This window comes from Panicum virgatum, chromosome 5K (assembly GCF_016808335.1).
Source record: "Panicum virgatum strain AP13 chromosome 5K, P.virgatum_v5, whole genome shotgun sequence".
Classification (NCBI taxonomy): domain Eukaryota; kingdom Viridiplantae; phylum Streptophyta; class Magnoliopsida; order Poales; family Poaceae; genus Panicum; species Panicum virgatum.
The window spans coordinates 47,613,659-47,627,781 of NC_053140.1; the positions used below are offsets into that span (position 1 = coordinate 47,613,659).

The following is a 14,123-nucleotide window of genomic DNA, read 5'->3' on the forward strand; positions in this document are numbered from 1 at the left end:
TGAGAAAAACGAATTTTCTTACAGCGATAGGTAGCATAAGGCTGACACAAATTAGCACTGTAATAAAACAAGTTAAGAGGCTTTACTGGAAAAAGTAGGTGAATCTTGCTTTAGCCAAAAACAAAACAAAACAAGCCAGGATGAGCATCTTCAAGAGATTAACCAAATCATTTTTTAAAGAAAAACATCTCTAGCAGGTTTTAAATGACTCTACAAATCTAGTAGTATTTATTTCCGTAATGCTATTATTTCCAAAAAAAAAAATCGTCGGGGATCCATCCCTGGGAAGCCTCCTGGTGCCTTGTGCACGCTCGCGAACTAGAAATCCCCACCACCAGCAGTTCAGCAGGAAGCTAGGTGGTCCTCAATATATGCTGACGCAAGTGTGGTTTTAGCGTTTTCGAGAGAGAAAAGTGTGGTTTTAGCCTTCAATTCACGCAGCAAAAAAACGGCAACAAAGAAGCAACAAAAATGAAAGTGCCATCTATCAGTTTCCCTTTCTTCTCTGCTAGTACGAAGCGAAACGTGTTCTGGCTGCCCGTCTGATGCACCAGGACAACGGACCGGGCACCACAGTTACATCATGTTTGGGCGTTTGGGCCGTCGAAAGAGAATAATAGGACAATAGCACCAGTGACCAGCCACCACACGGCTCCTTTGTGCTTGTGACCACTGACCCACAGTACTCCGAGGCGTGCTGGCTGGGCACACTGTGTCGTCGCTCGTCGATGCGATTCTATTTATTCACTACTCCTGAGTCCTGAGTAGTGTCCATTGATCTTGTTGGACTATCTTGTGAGCTCGGTGAGGAACGAAAGGCCATGGCGGAGAAGACGGTGGTGCTGTACCCCTCCCTGGGCGTGGGCCACCTGAACCCCATGGCGCAGCTAGCCAAGGCCCTGCTCCGCCGCGGCGGCGTCGCCGTCACCATCGCCGTCGTCGACCCGCCCGAGAAGGACGCCGTGCTGGCGGCCGCGCTGGCGCGCCTGGCCGCGGCCAGTCCCTCCATCACGGTCCGCCTTCTCCCCATCCCGCCGTCGTCGCGCGCCAGCGACAAGGGGCACGCCCACCCCATCATGCCCATCCTGGACGCGCTCCGCGCCGCGAGCCCCGCGCTCCGGGAGTTCCTCCGCTCGCAGGCCCCCGCCGTCGACGCCATCGTGGTCGACATGTTCTGCACCGACGCGCTCGACGTCGCCGCGGAGCTCGCCGTCCCGGCGTACATCTTCTACCCGTCCGCGGCCGGCGACCTCGCGGTCTACCTCCAGCTTCCGGATTTTCGCCGCGCAGTGCCGTCCTCGCCCAAGGACATGGGCAAGGCGCCGCTGGGCTTCGCCGGCGTGCCGCCGGTCCGCGCCCTCGACATGCCTGACAGCATGCGGGACTGGGAGAGCGACGTGGGCAGGGTGCGGCTGCACCAGATCACCCGGATGCCGGAAGCCACAGGCATTCTGGTGAACAGCTTCGAGTGGCTGGAGTCGAGGGCGCTGCAAACACTGCGTGATGGCCACTGCCGGCCCGGCAGCTCGACGCCGAGAATCTACTGCGTCGGGCCACTGGTCGACGGTGGCGACACCTACAAAAGCGGCGAGAGGCACGCGTGTCTCGAGTGGATGGACGAGCAGCCGAAACGAAGCGTGGTGTTCCTCTGCTTCGGAAGCATGGGCACCTTCTCGTCGGCGCAGCTAGAGGAGACGGCGCGCGGGCTAGAACGTTCAGGGCACAGGTTCCTGTGGACCGTGCGGAGCTCCCGCGTGGAGCAGAGAAACTCTCCCGAGCCTGGTCTGGAGGCGTTGCTTCCGGATGGGTTCTTGGAGAGGACCAAAGACAGAGGAATGGTTCTGAAGAACTGGGCGCCGCAGACAGAGGTGCTGCGGCACGAGGCGGTGGGAGCGTTCGTGACCCACTGCGGGTGGAACTCGGCGCTGGAGGGGATCGTGTCCGGCGCGCCGATGATCTGCTGGCCATTGTACGCGGAGCAAAGGTTGAACAAGGTGCACATGGTGGAGGAGATGAAGGTTGGGGTGGCAGTGGAGGGCTATGACGAGGAGTTGGTGACGGCGGACGAGGTGGAGGCTAAGGTGCGACTGGTGATGGAGTCCGAGGCGGGGAAGAAGCTCAGGGAGAGGATGGCGATGGCGAAGGAAATGGCTGCAGGTGCCATCAAAGAAGGTGGGTCGTCTTACGTTGAACTTGGCGAGTTCATGAGGGGTTTAGAAAAGATCGACTTAGAATGAACTATGAAGAATGCAATTGATGGATGTCATGTAAGTAAATAGGCTTTGCTTTTAATCTGTCCATTTTGTTTGGTTTTTGCATTGAAGGGTGCTGATTTTTTTAATAATGGCCGGATATATTTTTGTAGAGGTCGGGATATGTAACGTCCCGCCTCCTGAGGCTGGACCCGCTTATATCTGGCAGCTTAACTAAGATACAGACTATCCTCACAGATCAACACATATCTTTTCTGCACACTTTGTTCTCACTCATGTGCACCCGGGAACAACTTCTCGGTCGGTCACCCATCTCCAAATTGCTCCGGGCCAAGCACGCTTAATCTCGGAGTTCTTTGGAGACCGACTTCCGGAAAAGAAGTTGCAACTTGTTGGTATGAGTATCTTATTAATCATATTAAGTCCTGGGCCGGGGTGTCACATACTCACCTCCTTAAAAGACCGACGTCCCCGTCGGTCAATCCCAAGCCAGGAACGTACTCTCTTGGCCACGTCCCGTACGTCCAGTGCCAACGGCCCATGTGCCACGTCCGTGCGTCCAGTGCCAACGGTTCCTGTGCTACGTCCATGCGTCCAGTGCTAACGGCGCATCCCAGATGCCCGCGCACTGACCCGCCACGCGCCCGTCCACATACCGGTGGCATCTGCGCCCCCACACGCCCATGCTCATGCCCGCGCACTTACGCACGTACGTGCCCATGAAACCGTGAGAGTCGGCTCTGATACCATTCTGTAACGCCCTGCCTCCCTAAGGCCGGGTCCGCTTACATCTGGTAGTTTAACTAGAACACAGACTATCTTCATATATCAACACATGTCTTTTCTACACACTTTGTCCTTACTCATGTGCACCCGGGAACAACTTCCCGGTCGGTCACCCATCCCCAAATTGCTCCGGGTCAAGCACGCTTAACCTCGGAGTTCTTTGGAGACCGGCTTCCGGAAAATAAGTTGCAACTTGTTGGTATGAGTATCCTATTAATCCTATTAAGCCCTGAGCCGGGGTGTCACATGATATTTACTATTCCTTTATCTAAAACTAGTCTATTAACTCGTGCTCCCGCACGGGCTAGTTACAAATATCTAATAATTATCTATCTCACGCTCTCTTTAAGCAAATAAATATTCTAATCTAGTATTATAAAAATATATATTTATCATTATGTAATTGTAATAAATGTGATAGGTTTAGTTACTAATAATTTTTTTCTTATTTTGCATCATAATTCCATATATATTTGATATATATTTAATTGAACACTTTATTCGGGCTATGTAAACAATATGAAAATTGGTATTCTTATCTTTTCTCTTATACATGAATATATGGTGACACACCCATTATTGTTAGTATTTTTATATAAATAATAACATAATTAATATACTAATAATGATAGAAATAGTAATTTAGAATTTTATATTGATGTGTTTAAGATTTTATTATAATAATTTAATTTTGATTCAGATTTGGGGTTTATTTTAATTTTTTATTATGATATCATTGGATAATATATACAAAAACTTAGGGGGTTATTTGATATTATTTTAAAATGGCATAAGTGTATAATTTACATGAAGATAAGGGGATACTTTAGATTATTTTTTATAATGGCAGAGGTGGGTAATTTAGATACATGTGTAGGGGGTTATTTTAGTTTATTTTCATAATGGCAGAGGTGTGTAATTTATTAGAAAAATATAACAAATCTAATGGCTATTATGATTAAAGTTGCCGAATTGATGGCTAGATGTTTCTGATTTTTGTGAGAATTTGTAGAATTTTCCTTTTTTTTTTTAGACTATCCACCTAGGATCCTAGGTGGCATCACCTGAAGGCTTCAAAAGGAGCCTCCAATTAGTAATAGTAAGATGCAATAGATAAAGTGATGATGGCTTCTGAAATTGATGCCAATATCTACTAGGACATTGTTGAGGGGTTTTTGGCTCTTTCCTTTTTTTTACAAAAAAATCAACTGTTTTCTCACTAAGTCCTTGCTTGCCACCTCAAATAATCAATCTCCGGTCCCCTCAAGAAACTAAGAAAAATGTTTCTTTTTTCTTACTAATAATGATAAAATCATCCAATACTTGTTTATCGAATCACTTACCTCAACTTGTCTCACGAGCACTCTTTCAATAATGGTAATAGCCAAATTAGCAAACAATTTCATGAAGTGTTTATGATTCACAAGAATATGCATTGCACGGAGAAGCAAGACCATGAACCAAATGTGAGATTCATTGTGGTGGAATTCTTTCGCTTCGACTCTCCAACCCAGCATCAGCATGTGTGCTTGTAATTTCACTTCAGCTATAGGCGACATGTCTGTCAACAGGGAGACATTTGTGGCTACTTCATCAATTTAAATATCTACCGGACCACTCTTGGAGGTGCATATAAAGGTAAGGAAATATGTGTTTAAGTTCATAGATGTGGGTTTGTGTAGGTGTACAATGGCGGAACCACGAAAAAATAATGATAGGCGAGACAAACATGATAGGCATCTCATGATATACACTATTAAAAAATACAAATTTAATTGAATGCAAGCTAGATTTATGTTATTTATGCATTCACCTCGAATACTTCAATCAGATGCTAATCATGGTTTTCAGTTACGTGTACCGAGTACCCTTCGTGTGTAGTACAAGAAAGCACACAGGTGCAGTTTTGTACCAAGTACCCTCCACTATTCATTCAAAAAAAATACCCTCCTCTATTCGGTTGGTAAAAAGCCGGTTGATTTCGACTAATTAAATAATATTATGTAAGAGTGAATAAACCAAAATAAGCCGGACTCCGCCCGTTTGGTGCGGATCCAGCTTTGACTTCGCCGGCAGCTCTTACAAGAGCGGCACCAAAGTACCAAACGCTCCATCAACAGCTCCTAGGGTGGTTTTAGGAGAGCCGGAGCCCTTTTTGTGGATGGACCGGCGAAGCGAGAAAACCGTGGATCCACCTGCTTTAGCTCCGCTCCGGCCTCCCATGGAGCCCTCGGCCCTCACTATGTTCATGTCAGTCAGCTAGAAAGAATTTGTTTTATGGGGGCAAGATAACATTGGAATCAATTCAGTTACCTTTGAGCATTGGATGGGATGTAACCCTGGGTTCAGTTCATCTTCCAATCCTTCATTTTTTTTAACTTAGATGCTTGGTAAGCATCCATTCTTCGTATGAACCTTCCACTTACTTTTTGTTTGAATTTTAGGCAATTACAAAATGCAGAGTGGTTTACGGAATCAATTGAAGGATTGATGTAATCTTTTCTTAATCGCAACGCCTTCTTTTGTCCTGCAGACTAATTAATTATTATGTGAGAAAACACTAAACCAACTTCCGCTGAGGAGGTGAGACCAGAAAAATTCAGTACCTCAAATATCATGTAACACCTGGCATCTAAAATCCACACGCAGCCCATCTCCCACGTAGAACAGACATCACCTCCTCGAGTCACCGTGTCCATTTTCCCTGTCGGCTGATAAAGGTGGCAAATCTTCAGTCTTAGCCGCCTCTCATTGTCGACGAGGAGGCGTTGCCGTTCTGATGGGACTCTGCTGACTACCTGGCTGCTGCCGTTCTGCCCGTCTGCTAGCAGAGCGACGACCACGCCACGAAACATCACGGCAACCACTCAGCCACCATATATAACCCCCATTGATCTGAGCGCACATAGATCACTGGCACATACAGGTACAGAAAATGAGCAGCGCCGAGGTGCTGTACACATGGATGGTCCGGGGCCACCTCCACCCCATGGTTCAGCTCGCCGGCCGCTTGGCCGGCCACGGCGTCCCCGTCACCGTCGCCATCGCCGACGTCCCGTCGTCCGGCGACTCCCGTAAGACCGTCGAGCGCCTCTCCGCCTCCTACCCGTCCGTCTCCTTCCACCTGCTCCCGCCGGCGACCGCCCGTTCCGGCGACGAGGCCGACCCCGACGCCGACCCCTTCATCACGCTCATCGCCGACCTCCGCGCCACCAACCCCGCGCTCCTCGCGTTCGTGCGGTCCCTGCCGTCCGTCAAGGCGCTCGTCCTCGACTTCTTCTGCGGGTGCGCGCTCGACGCCGCCGAGGAGCTCCGACTCCCGGCCTACCTGTTCTTCACGTCGGGCGCCTCGCCGCTTGCCGCCTACCTGCACATCCCCGTCATGCGGCCCGACGTCTCGTTCGGGGACATGGGCCGCTCGTTGCTGCGCTTCCCAGGCGTCCACCCGGTGCCGGCCTCCGACCTGCCGGAGGTCCTGCTCGGTCCTCGCAACGAGCAGTACAAGGCCACCATTGGCCTCTTTGAGCAGCTGCCCAGAGCGAAGGGCATACTGGCGAACACGTTCGAGTGGTTGGAGCCCCGCGCCGTGAAGGCGATCCAAGAGGGGCGCCCCCGCCCCGGCGAGCCCGTGCCGAGGCTGTTCTGCGTCGGCCCATTGGTCGGCGAGGAGAGGGGAGGAGGCGAGGGGAAGCACGAGTGCCTGGCGTGGCTGGACTCGCAGCCGGCGCGGAGCGTGGTCTTCCTCTGCTTCGGCAGCGCGAGCTCGGTGCCGGCGGAGCAGCTGAGGGAGATCGCGGTGGGGCTCGAGAGGAGCGGGCACGCGTTCCTCTGGGCCGTGCGCGCCCCCGTCGCGCCCGACGCCGACTCGACGAAGCGGTTCGAGGGCCGGGGCGAGGCGGCGCTGGAGGCGCTGCTGCCGGAGGGGTTCCTGGACAGGACGCGCGGGCGCGGGCTGGTGGTGCCGACGTGGGCGCCGCAGGTGGAGGTGCTGCGGCACCGCTCGACGGGCGCGTTCGTGACGCACTGCGGGTGGAACTCGACGCTGGAGGCGGTCACGGCGGGGGTGCCGATGGTTTGCTGGCCGATGTACGCGGAGCAGCGGCTGAACAAGGTGTTCGTCGCGGAGGGGATGAAGCTGGGGGCGGTGATGGAGGGCTACGACGAGGCCATGGTGAAGGCAGAGGAGGTGGAGGCCAAGGTCAGGCTGGTCATGGAGTCCCAGAAGGGGAAGGAGCTCAGGGAGAGGACGGCGGTGGCGAAGGATATGGCCGCCGCCGCGCTGGAGATCGGCGGGTCGTCATTGGCGGCGCTCCTTGACTTCATGAACAGCCTGGAGATTTCGGCGCACGATTGAAAGCGAGTCTGTTCATGGTCCGGTCATCCCGGTTTCTGGTTTCTTTCCAAACCAGGCCATGGGAACGTCGCTGGTGCGGGCTGGTCTGGTATTGCACGGGTTGCTGGCCGGTTTGGTATTATTCTGGTGCGGGTTGGGTTGGCTGGTTTGTGGGTAATATAGGTGGCCAACTGGCCTGTTGGGCTAGCACGGGCACGGCCCGAGAAAGCACGGCCCGAGAACGGCCTGGCCCGTGGCAGTTCGGGCCCGTGCTGTGCCCGTGCCAAGCACCGGGTCGTGCCTGGGCCGGCAAAGCGGCCCGCGACACTAGCACGGGCCCAGCCCGGTTAGTGGGCCGGCACGTTTGCGGCCCGTTTAAGCGCACAGCCTCCGCTCTCTCTCTCGCGCTCCGCTCCCTCTTCTCCCTCGCGCCGCCACTCTCTCTCTCTCGCCGCTCCTCTCCCGGCCGCCGCCGCCGTAGCGCTGCTCCGCCCCTCCCAACCGCCGCCGCAGCGCTGCTCCCCCGGTCGCCGCCGATCGAGCCTCCTCTCTCCTCCGGTCCTCCCTCCATCCCTTCCTCAGCGACATCGACGGCCGGAGCCGAGACGGCGCGGCACGCAGGTCTGCATCCCCTCGACGGCTCGACCTCAGCTCGCTCGCCTCTGTCCGCGCCTTCGCCGACCGCTTCCGCCATCACCCCCGGCCGCCGCCGTCGCCGGTCGTCCGCCGCCGCTCCGCGCAGACCGCCGCGCCGCTCGGGCCCGGCGTGCCCAACGGCACGGCACGGCACGCCGGTGCCCTCGCCGGGACGTGCCCGGGCCAGGATGTCGGCACGGCGGCACTACGCAGCACGGCACGGCGGCGCCACCGTGCCCCAGCGTGCCCGTGCCGTGCGGCCCGGTTGGCCACCTTTAGTGGGTAAAAAAATATCAGCCGCTGCCCCCTCAGCTCGGGTTATGCAGGTTGTTACGTGGTGTGTTGGCCATAAACTAAGCTTGCTGCTATAACTAACCTGCCGCATATGACACCTAAACCCTCTTGACCGACGCCTTTATTCTTTCCTCTCGCGAAAGAAAGGAGACGAGGGGCGACGCCGCCGCCGCCACCGTTTGCGGCCCCCGTTCCCTCGCCTCCGGCCTCGCTGCCGGTGGTGACGAGGAGCGGGGTCCGTTTCTTCAACAGATCGCCTCTCTTCGTAGGGTCTTAGTTGAGGCCACCTAGGTCTAGGGTTTGCTCGCCGTCGATGTTTGGCGGTGGAGTTAGGTTTTGCCGGAGGAGTGTGGCTCCTCTGCGACTTGCTTTTCCTGGCGACGCCGGAGATGCGGAAGCGACGGCGGCGCAGCGGAATAATTTCTCCCAGCCTCTTCCGATCTCCGATGGCGATCTACTTCGACGTCACCAGAGAGGCTGGGGAGACCTGTCCAGGAGTCGAGGGCCGGCGCATCGTCTTCTTCAGATGATGATGCTGTTGACCCTATTAATCTCGAGGAAGATAATCTTTGGTGAAAATCTGAGCTTTGCTCGGGTTGCCGGCGGTGGAATCGAAGGATGCGTCGTGGGTACGGGAGTTGGCCGATGCGCTTGGGATGCAGTGTACTCGGCTGATTTGCCTAGAAGTAAGTCCTCCTCTGCGGCCTCCACCTTGTGGAGATTGGCTCTGGTGCCCGACGACGATTGGGAAGCGGCTTCGGCGGCGGTGACGAACGGATCTCTGAAGGCTTCGAGGAAGATGAACATGAGCTTTGGACTTCTTTGTAATTTTCTTTTTTTTGTCCTGTTTGTGAAAGAACCGGTGTAATGCGCTAAGGTCAATACATTTTCCTTCTAAAAAAACTAACTTGCCGCATGTGCAAAACTAGTTAAGAAGAGCAAGAAAGTGGTGATCCAGATACAGTAGTCACCATCCTAAATTCTGAACTTGCAAATCAGCATATCTGAGTCCATTGACAAAAAAAAAGTTTAATTTCTACAGAAATATTCTTGCCATGTGAAAGCATAACATCAGACTATTCGAGTGCCATGTCTCTGCAGGAATACTTGGTCAGCCGCTTTACAGCTGCAGCAATACACTAACATGGATTGAACAAGAAATAAAAAGAAAAATAATTGATCAATTAACATATATAAGCTCCAAGAAAAAAATCAAACTGATAACACAATGAGGCCAGTTGCGGTAGCCTATGGAGTTTGGGCCAGCATAACCATTAACTTCTTTTCCATAGTTGCATGAAAACGCTATGCTTCCAACCTAGTCAAATCTGCAGAAAAATAAGGAATACAGATTCAGATCAGGAAAATCCATATGTACCATTTCAAAAGGAAACTAGTGTGGACATGCATTATCGCATGTGGTATATATCAAAAGGGAATCAACCAACATTGAAATAGAATGTAAGAAATAGAGCACATTCTAATGGGAATTTTTGCCTCCAAAGTGAGTGCAAAAATGAACTTCCAAATGGACCTAAGTTTCAGATTTGGACCCTATAGAATCAATCACCTTACCCTGTGAGAAACACAATACACGCCTTGTTAGAAATCGCTATCCTCCAAGCTCAATGAAATCTGAAACAAAAAAAAAGACAAGTTACATAAGCTACCAGTTTAGAAATCGTTATCTTGTAAACATAATTGAAGGCAAACTTAGATTAGCACAAAAACTACCAAGCTGCTATCCAATTCAGAAGTACAGGAACTAATACATTGGAGAAAATTGAATCACCACAGTGCAATTCACTGATACAACAAAGGGACATACCAATCTCTTGGTTATCTACGCAGTCCTTCGAAAGAAATTTCTGAATAAAGAAAGAATAATGTTAGCAATTATGACACACATAAGGCAGCACTTCTACTCAATTATAAAACTATACATTCTCTAATCTCCTCATAGGTTTGAATCTCTTCAGCGACCTCTCTTGCACTCACTTTACTTTGAGAAGATGTTTGTAGCCAACTTTGCGGGCAAATCAAAGTTTCAACCGTGCTAGTTGATAGACTGTAGCGGAGAGGATCTATAATACGTTCACCCGTGCTAAAAGCTGACTCTGAAAAAAACCGTGGAAGCCGGAATAGCAAGCACATCCTTTGCCAAAAGGGAGAGTATAGGATATTTATTGGAGCTCACTTTCCAATAATCTAAAATTTGAAAGGATCAGACGAGAGTACCACGGCACAGGAGCAGACTTCCGGTCCGACACGAGTGCTGCGTTTCTCTTCCTCGTGTCCCCGTCCGTCGAGTTGGTGCTCACTGGTATCAGAATCTTGTGACAAGGTCGTTCGGATGCTGAGCAAGAGAAGGAAAGCTCCCGTTCACCTGAATTTTGATTATCGAGATCCGTGTCTCTTTCATGCTTTTTATTGCGCAAATCCAATACAGCGATAGCTCGCCGGAGCTATTGCTGGCACGCGACACGTACCGCTTTTAGCAGGGGCGGAGCCAGGATGTCGTTTTTTTCATTATTAGGGGGGGACCAATCATACAAATTTCTATAAAAATTTAATCAAAATTTAAATTTGTAATAGAAATTTGGGGCTCATGGGGGGCCAGGCCCCTGTCCGCCCCCCCTCTCTCCGCCCCTGGCTTTTAGATCCATCTTAATGATTTCCTTCCACGTATTTAAGGTTCATTTCCCTTTTCCTTTCTTTCCCTTCAATTTCTATTTTATTTTTACTTCTCAACACGTGGTAGCTACAGTCATTAGCATGGGTAAATAATTAGTACACGAAATATTTCCTTTCATTCTTTTTCTCTCCTTTCATTTACCCGTATCTTCTTATTTAACATGTGGGTAGCTACAATCACTAGCTAGATGGCTAATAAATTCATGTGTTTGAAAAGTTTTTCTAGAAAAGAGTTATGCGCAAAGTTGTGCAGAATAAGTTGTGTATATAAATTTACGATAATGTTGATTACTAGTTATTTATAAAAGTTAGGTTAGAAAGATTATGTTTCATTATAATTTTACTTGTAAATTTTGTTGGCACTAGTCTCATATGAACTTGTGATGAAAGGTTATCATTAAAAAGTTATTCTAAGAATTATAAGAATATGTTATGCCTAAACGTTTGTTCAAAACTTCTCTAACAACAATTTCACTGAAAAGATATTCTAAAACGGTTTGGACATAAAAGTTATACACGAAATTTATATACATAACTTTGTAGCTTTCCACAAATAGAAAATTGCAGAAAATGAAACTCTCCAAAAAAAAAAAGGAAAGTTCTGGCTGGTCGGAGATCGCTCCCTCGCAAGCAGCATGGCACGTGCTCGCCAATTAGAAACTCCATTTTTATTGTAGTATGTTTCTTCTCTATGAACATAGAGATGCCTGATGAAATTTTTGCCGATTGCTTTTTTTTAAAAAAAAGCGCCGTGGCTGATGACTGTCCGCCACTTATTTACGACCACTTAACCTGACTGGACTAGCAGTCCATGCCCAGTTGGCAAGTATTTTCACCTTTTCCACTGGCTTACGAGCTCCAGCAGCGCTGTTCTGGATTCCCCGCCGTCGCTCAGCGCCTCCTTCGCCCGCCGCATGGCCGCCCGTGTCCGCTCCCGGAGCTCCCTGCCGCCGTCCGACTCCATCAGCCACCTCACTTTCGCAGCCACCTCCTCGTCCCCGACCGCCTCCTTGTCGTGCCCTTCCAGAGCCACGGCCAGGCGCAGCTCCTCGACCAGGAACACCTTGTTCATCCGCTGCTCGGCGTACAGCGGCCACGCCAGCATCGGCACGCCGCCCACGATCGCCTCCAGCACCGAGTTCCACCCGCAGTGCGTCACGAAGCCGCCGACCGCGGCGTGGGCCAGCACCTCCCGCTGCGACGCCCACGCCGGCACCACCAGCCCCTTCCCCTTGGTGCGGGCCAGGAAGCCGTCGGGGAGGAGCGCGTCCAGGTCGGGGTCCGCAAGCTTCCCCGCGCCGTCCTCGCCGGGCGGGCGGCGCACGACCCACAGGAACCGCTGCCCGCTCGTCTCCAGCCCGCTCGCCACCTGCCTCGTCTGCTCCGCGCTGAACCGGCCCATGGTGCCGAAGCAGAGGAACACGACGCTGGCGTCCGGCTGGGCGTCGAGCCACGCAAGGCACTCGTGCCGGTTCGCGCCGGCCTTGTCCAGCTTCATCAGCGGGCCGACGCAGTGCAGCGGTGGCGTCCGACGCCCCGGCGGCGTGCAGAGGCCGCTCACGATGGCGTCGGTGGCCCGCGGTTCCAGCGCGCGGAAGCTGTTCACGATAATGCCGTGGGATTCGTACATTTGTTCGGACACGGCGAGGAAGTATCTGTTGGCGAGGCTGTCCCGGTCGAGGACTTCCACCGGTATCCTGGGGATGCCCGGAGTGTGCAGACGCTCGCTACCGAGGTCTCGGAGGCTCACGGTTGTCCGCTCGTGGATCACGGGACGGTGCAGCAGTTCCGCCAGGCCGGAGATGGACGAGGTGAAGAAGAAGTAGGTCGGGATGCCGAGCTCAGCGCCGACGTGCACGGCACTGCCGCAGAACAAGCCGAGGACGAAGGCGGCTGGGGGCGGCACGGAGGAACTCGCGGAGGTCGGAGTTGGAGGCGCGGGCGAGCTCGAAGGTCAGTGCCACGAAGTCGTGGGCGGGCACATTGCTTGGGCGCGTCACGGACGGGAGGCGGCGGAAGGAGAGCTCGGGGTGCGCGGCGGCGAATGATCTGGCGGCCTCGTCCCCGGTCCGCCCGCCAATCGCAACGGTGACCTCGAGACCGTGCGCCACGAGCAGCTCGCCGAGGTCCTCCATGGAGACCAAGTGGCTGCTCATCGACGCCGGGGAGTAGATCACCACGTGCTTCTTTGCCTTCTTGTCGTGGCTCGCCATTTCTGTCTGGTGGCCGCTGCTGCCCGGGGGCTTTCTTGAGCGACAAGATGGCGCGAATGCTGTTGTGACTTGTTGTACTGTACGGCACTTTGGCTTCCCTTATATACCTGTCCGGGCTTCATTTTGGACCACGGGTCCTACCTACCCCATCGTCATGCACGGCATCAGTAGAACATTACCGACATGCTCACCGCCAAGAGCGTTAACACGTTTGATGATCTGTTCAGGACCACCCATGAGGCCATGATCCGCACACGCATGCACGTTCAGTTGTCATAGATTGGAGAAGGCAAAACAAGCACAATTGCTTCTTGCTATTTTTGGCTCTTGCCTGAGTTGCTCTCAATCTGTTAGATGTTGCTCTCACTAGATACGCACGCGTTTTAAAAAATTTAATAGACAAGAATTATATATATATAATTTTTAGTAAATAATAATTTTACATTGATTGCGATGGCATCGGTGGCGCGCGGAAGTTGTTCACGATAATGCCTTGGGATTCGCACATCTGTTCGGACAGGGCGAGGAAGAGTCTGTTGGCGAGGCTGTCCCGGTAGAGGGGACATTAGTAACCACGCTCAGAGGGGGATGCTGCGGGAAGGTCTTCCACGGCCCACGAGTATCCCGGAATGCCCGGAGCATGCAGATGCTCGCCACACCGAGGTCTCGGAGGCTCACGGCTGTCGGCTCGTGGATCACGGGATGGTTCAGTTGGCGTAGATCTCGGAATGGTGAAGAGGATCGAAGATTTTATTTCAAATAGTATTAAAAGAATTATGTTGTTTAAGTAGAGATCATGTGCCAAGAGCTGAATAAATAATAGATTTAAGTTTTACATTATTACTGTTCTATTTTTCTAGATTGAAAAGTGAAAAGCCCCGCTCTATATTTGGTACAGGGTCCCGAATTTTGCGGGCACGGCGCTGCAATGCAATCAAGCCCCAAGGAAGCTAA

General features: G+C 52.1%; 2 protein-coding genes and 1 pseudogene across 2 annotated transcripts; 2 read left to right on the forward strand and 1 right to left on the reverse strand.

The window, feature by feature from the left end:
* Nucleotides 1–698: 698 nt before the first annotated feature.
* On the forward strand, nt 699–2,457 carry LOC120707956 (anthocyanidin 5,3-O-glucosyltransferase-like). Its single transcript, XM_039993016.1, has one exon. The coding sequence runs from the start codon at nt 822–824 to the stop codon at nt 2,235–2,237; it is 1,416 nt and encodes a 471-aa protein (XP_039848950.1). The 5' UTR covers nt 699–821; the 3' UTR covers nt 2,238–2,457.
* Nucleotides 2,458–5,928: 3,471 nt separating this feature from the next.
* LOC120707955 (UDP-glycosyltransferase 88B1-like) lies at nt 5,929–7,505 on the forward strand. Its single transcript, XM_039993015.1, has one exon. It carries the CDS (start codon nt 5,935–5,937, stop codon nt 7,351–7,353), a length of 1,419 nt encoding a protein of 472 aa, XP_039848949.1. The 5' UTR covers nt 5,929–5,934; the 3' UTR covers nt 7,354–7,505.
* Nucleotides 7,506–11,788: 4,283 nt separating this feature from the next.
* On the reverse strand, nt 11,789–13,169 carry LOC120710172 (annotated as a pseudogene).
* Between the last annotated feature and the right edge of the window lie 954 nt (nt 13,170–14,123).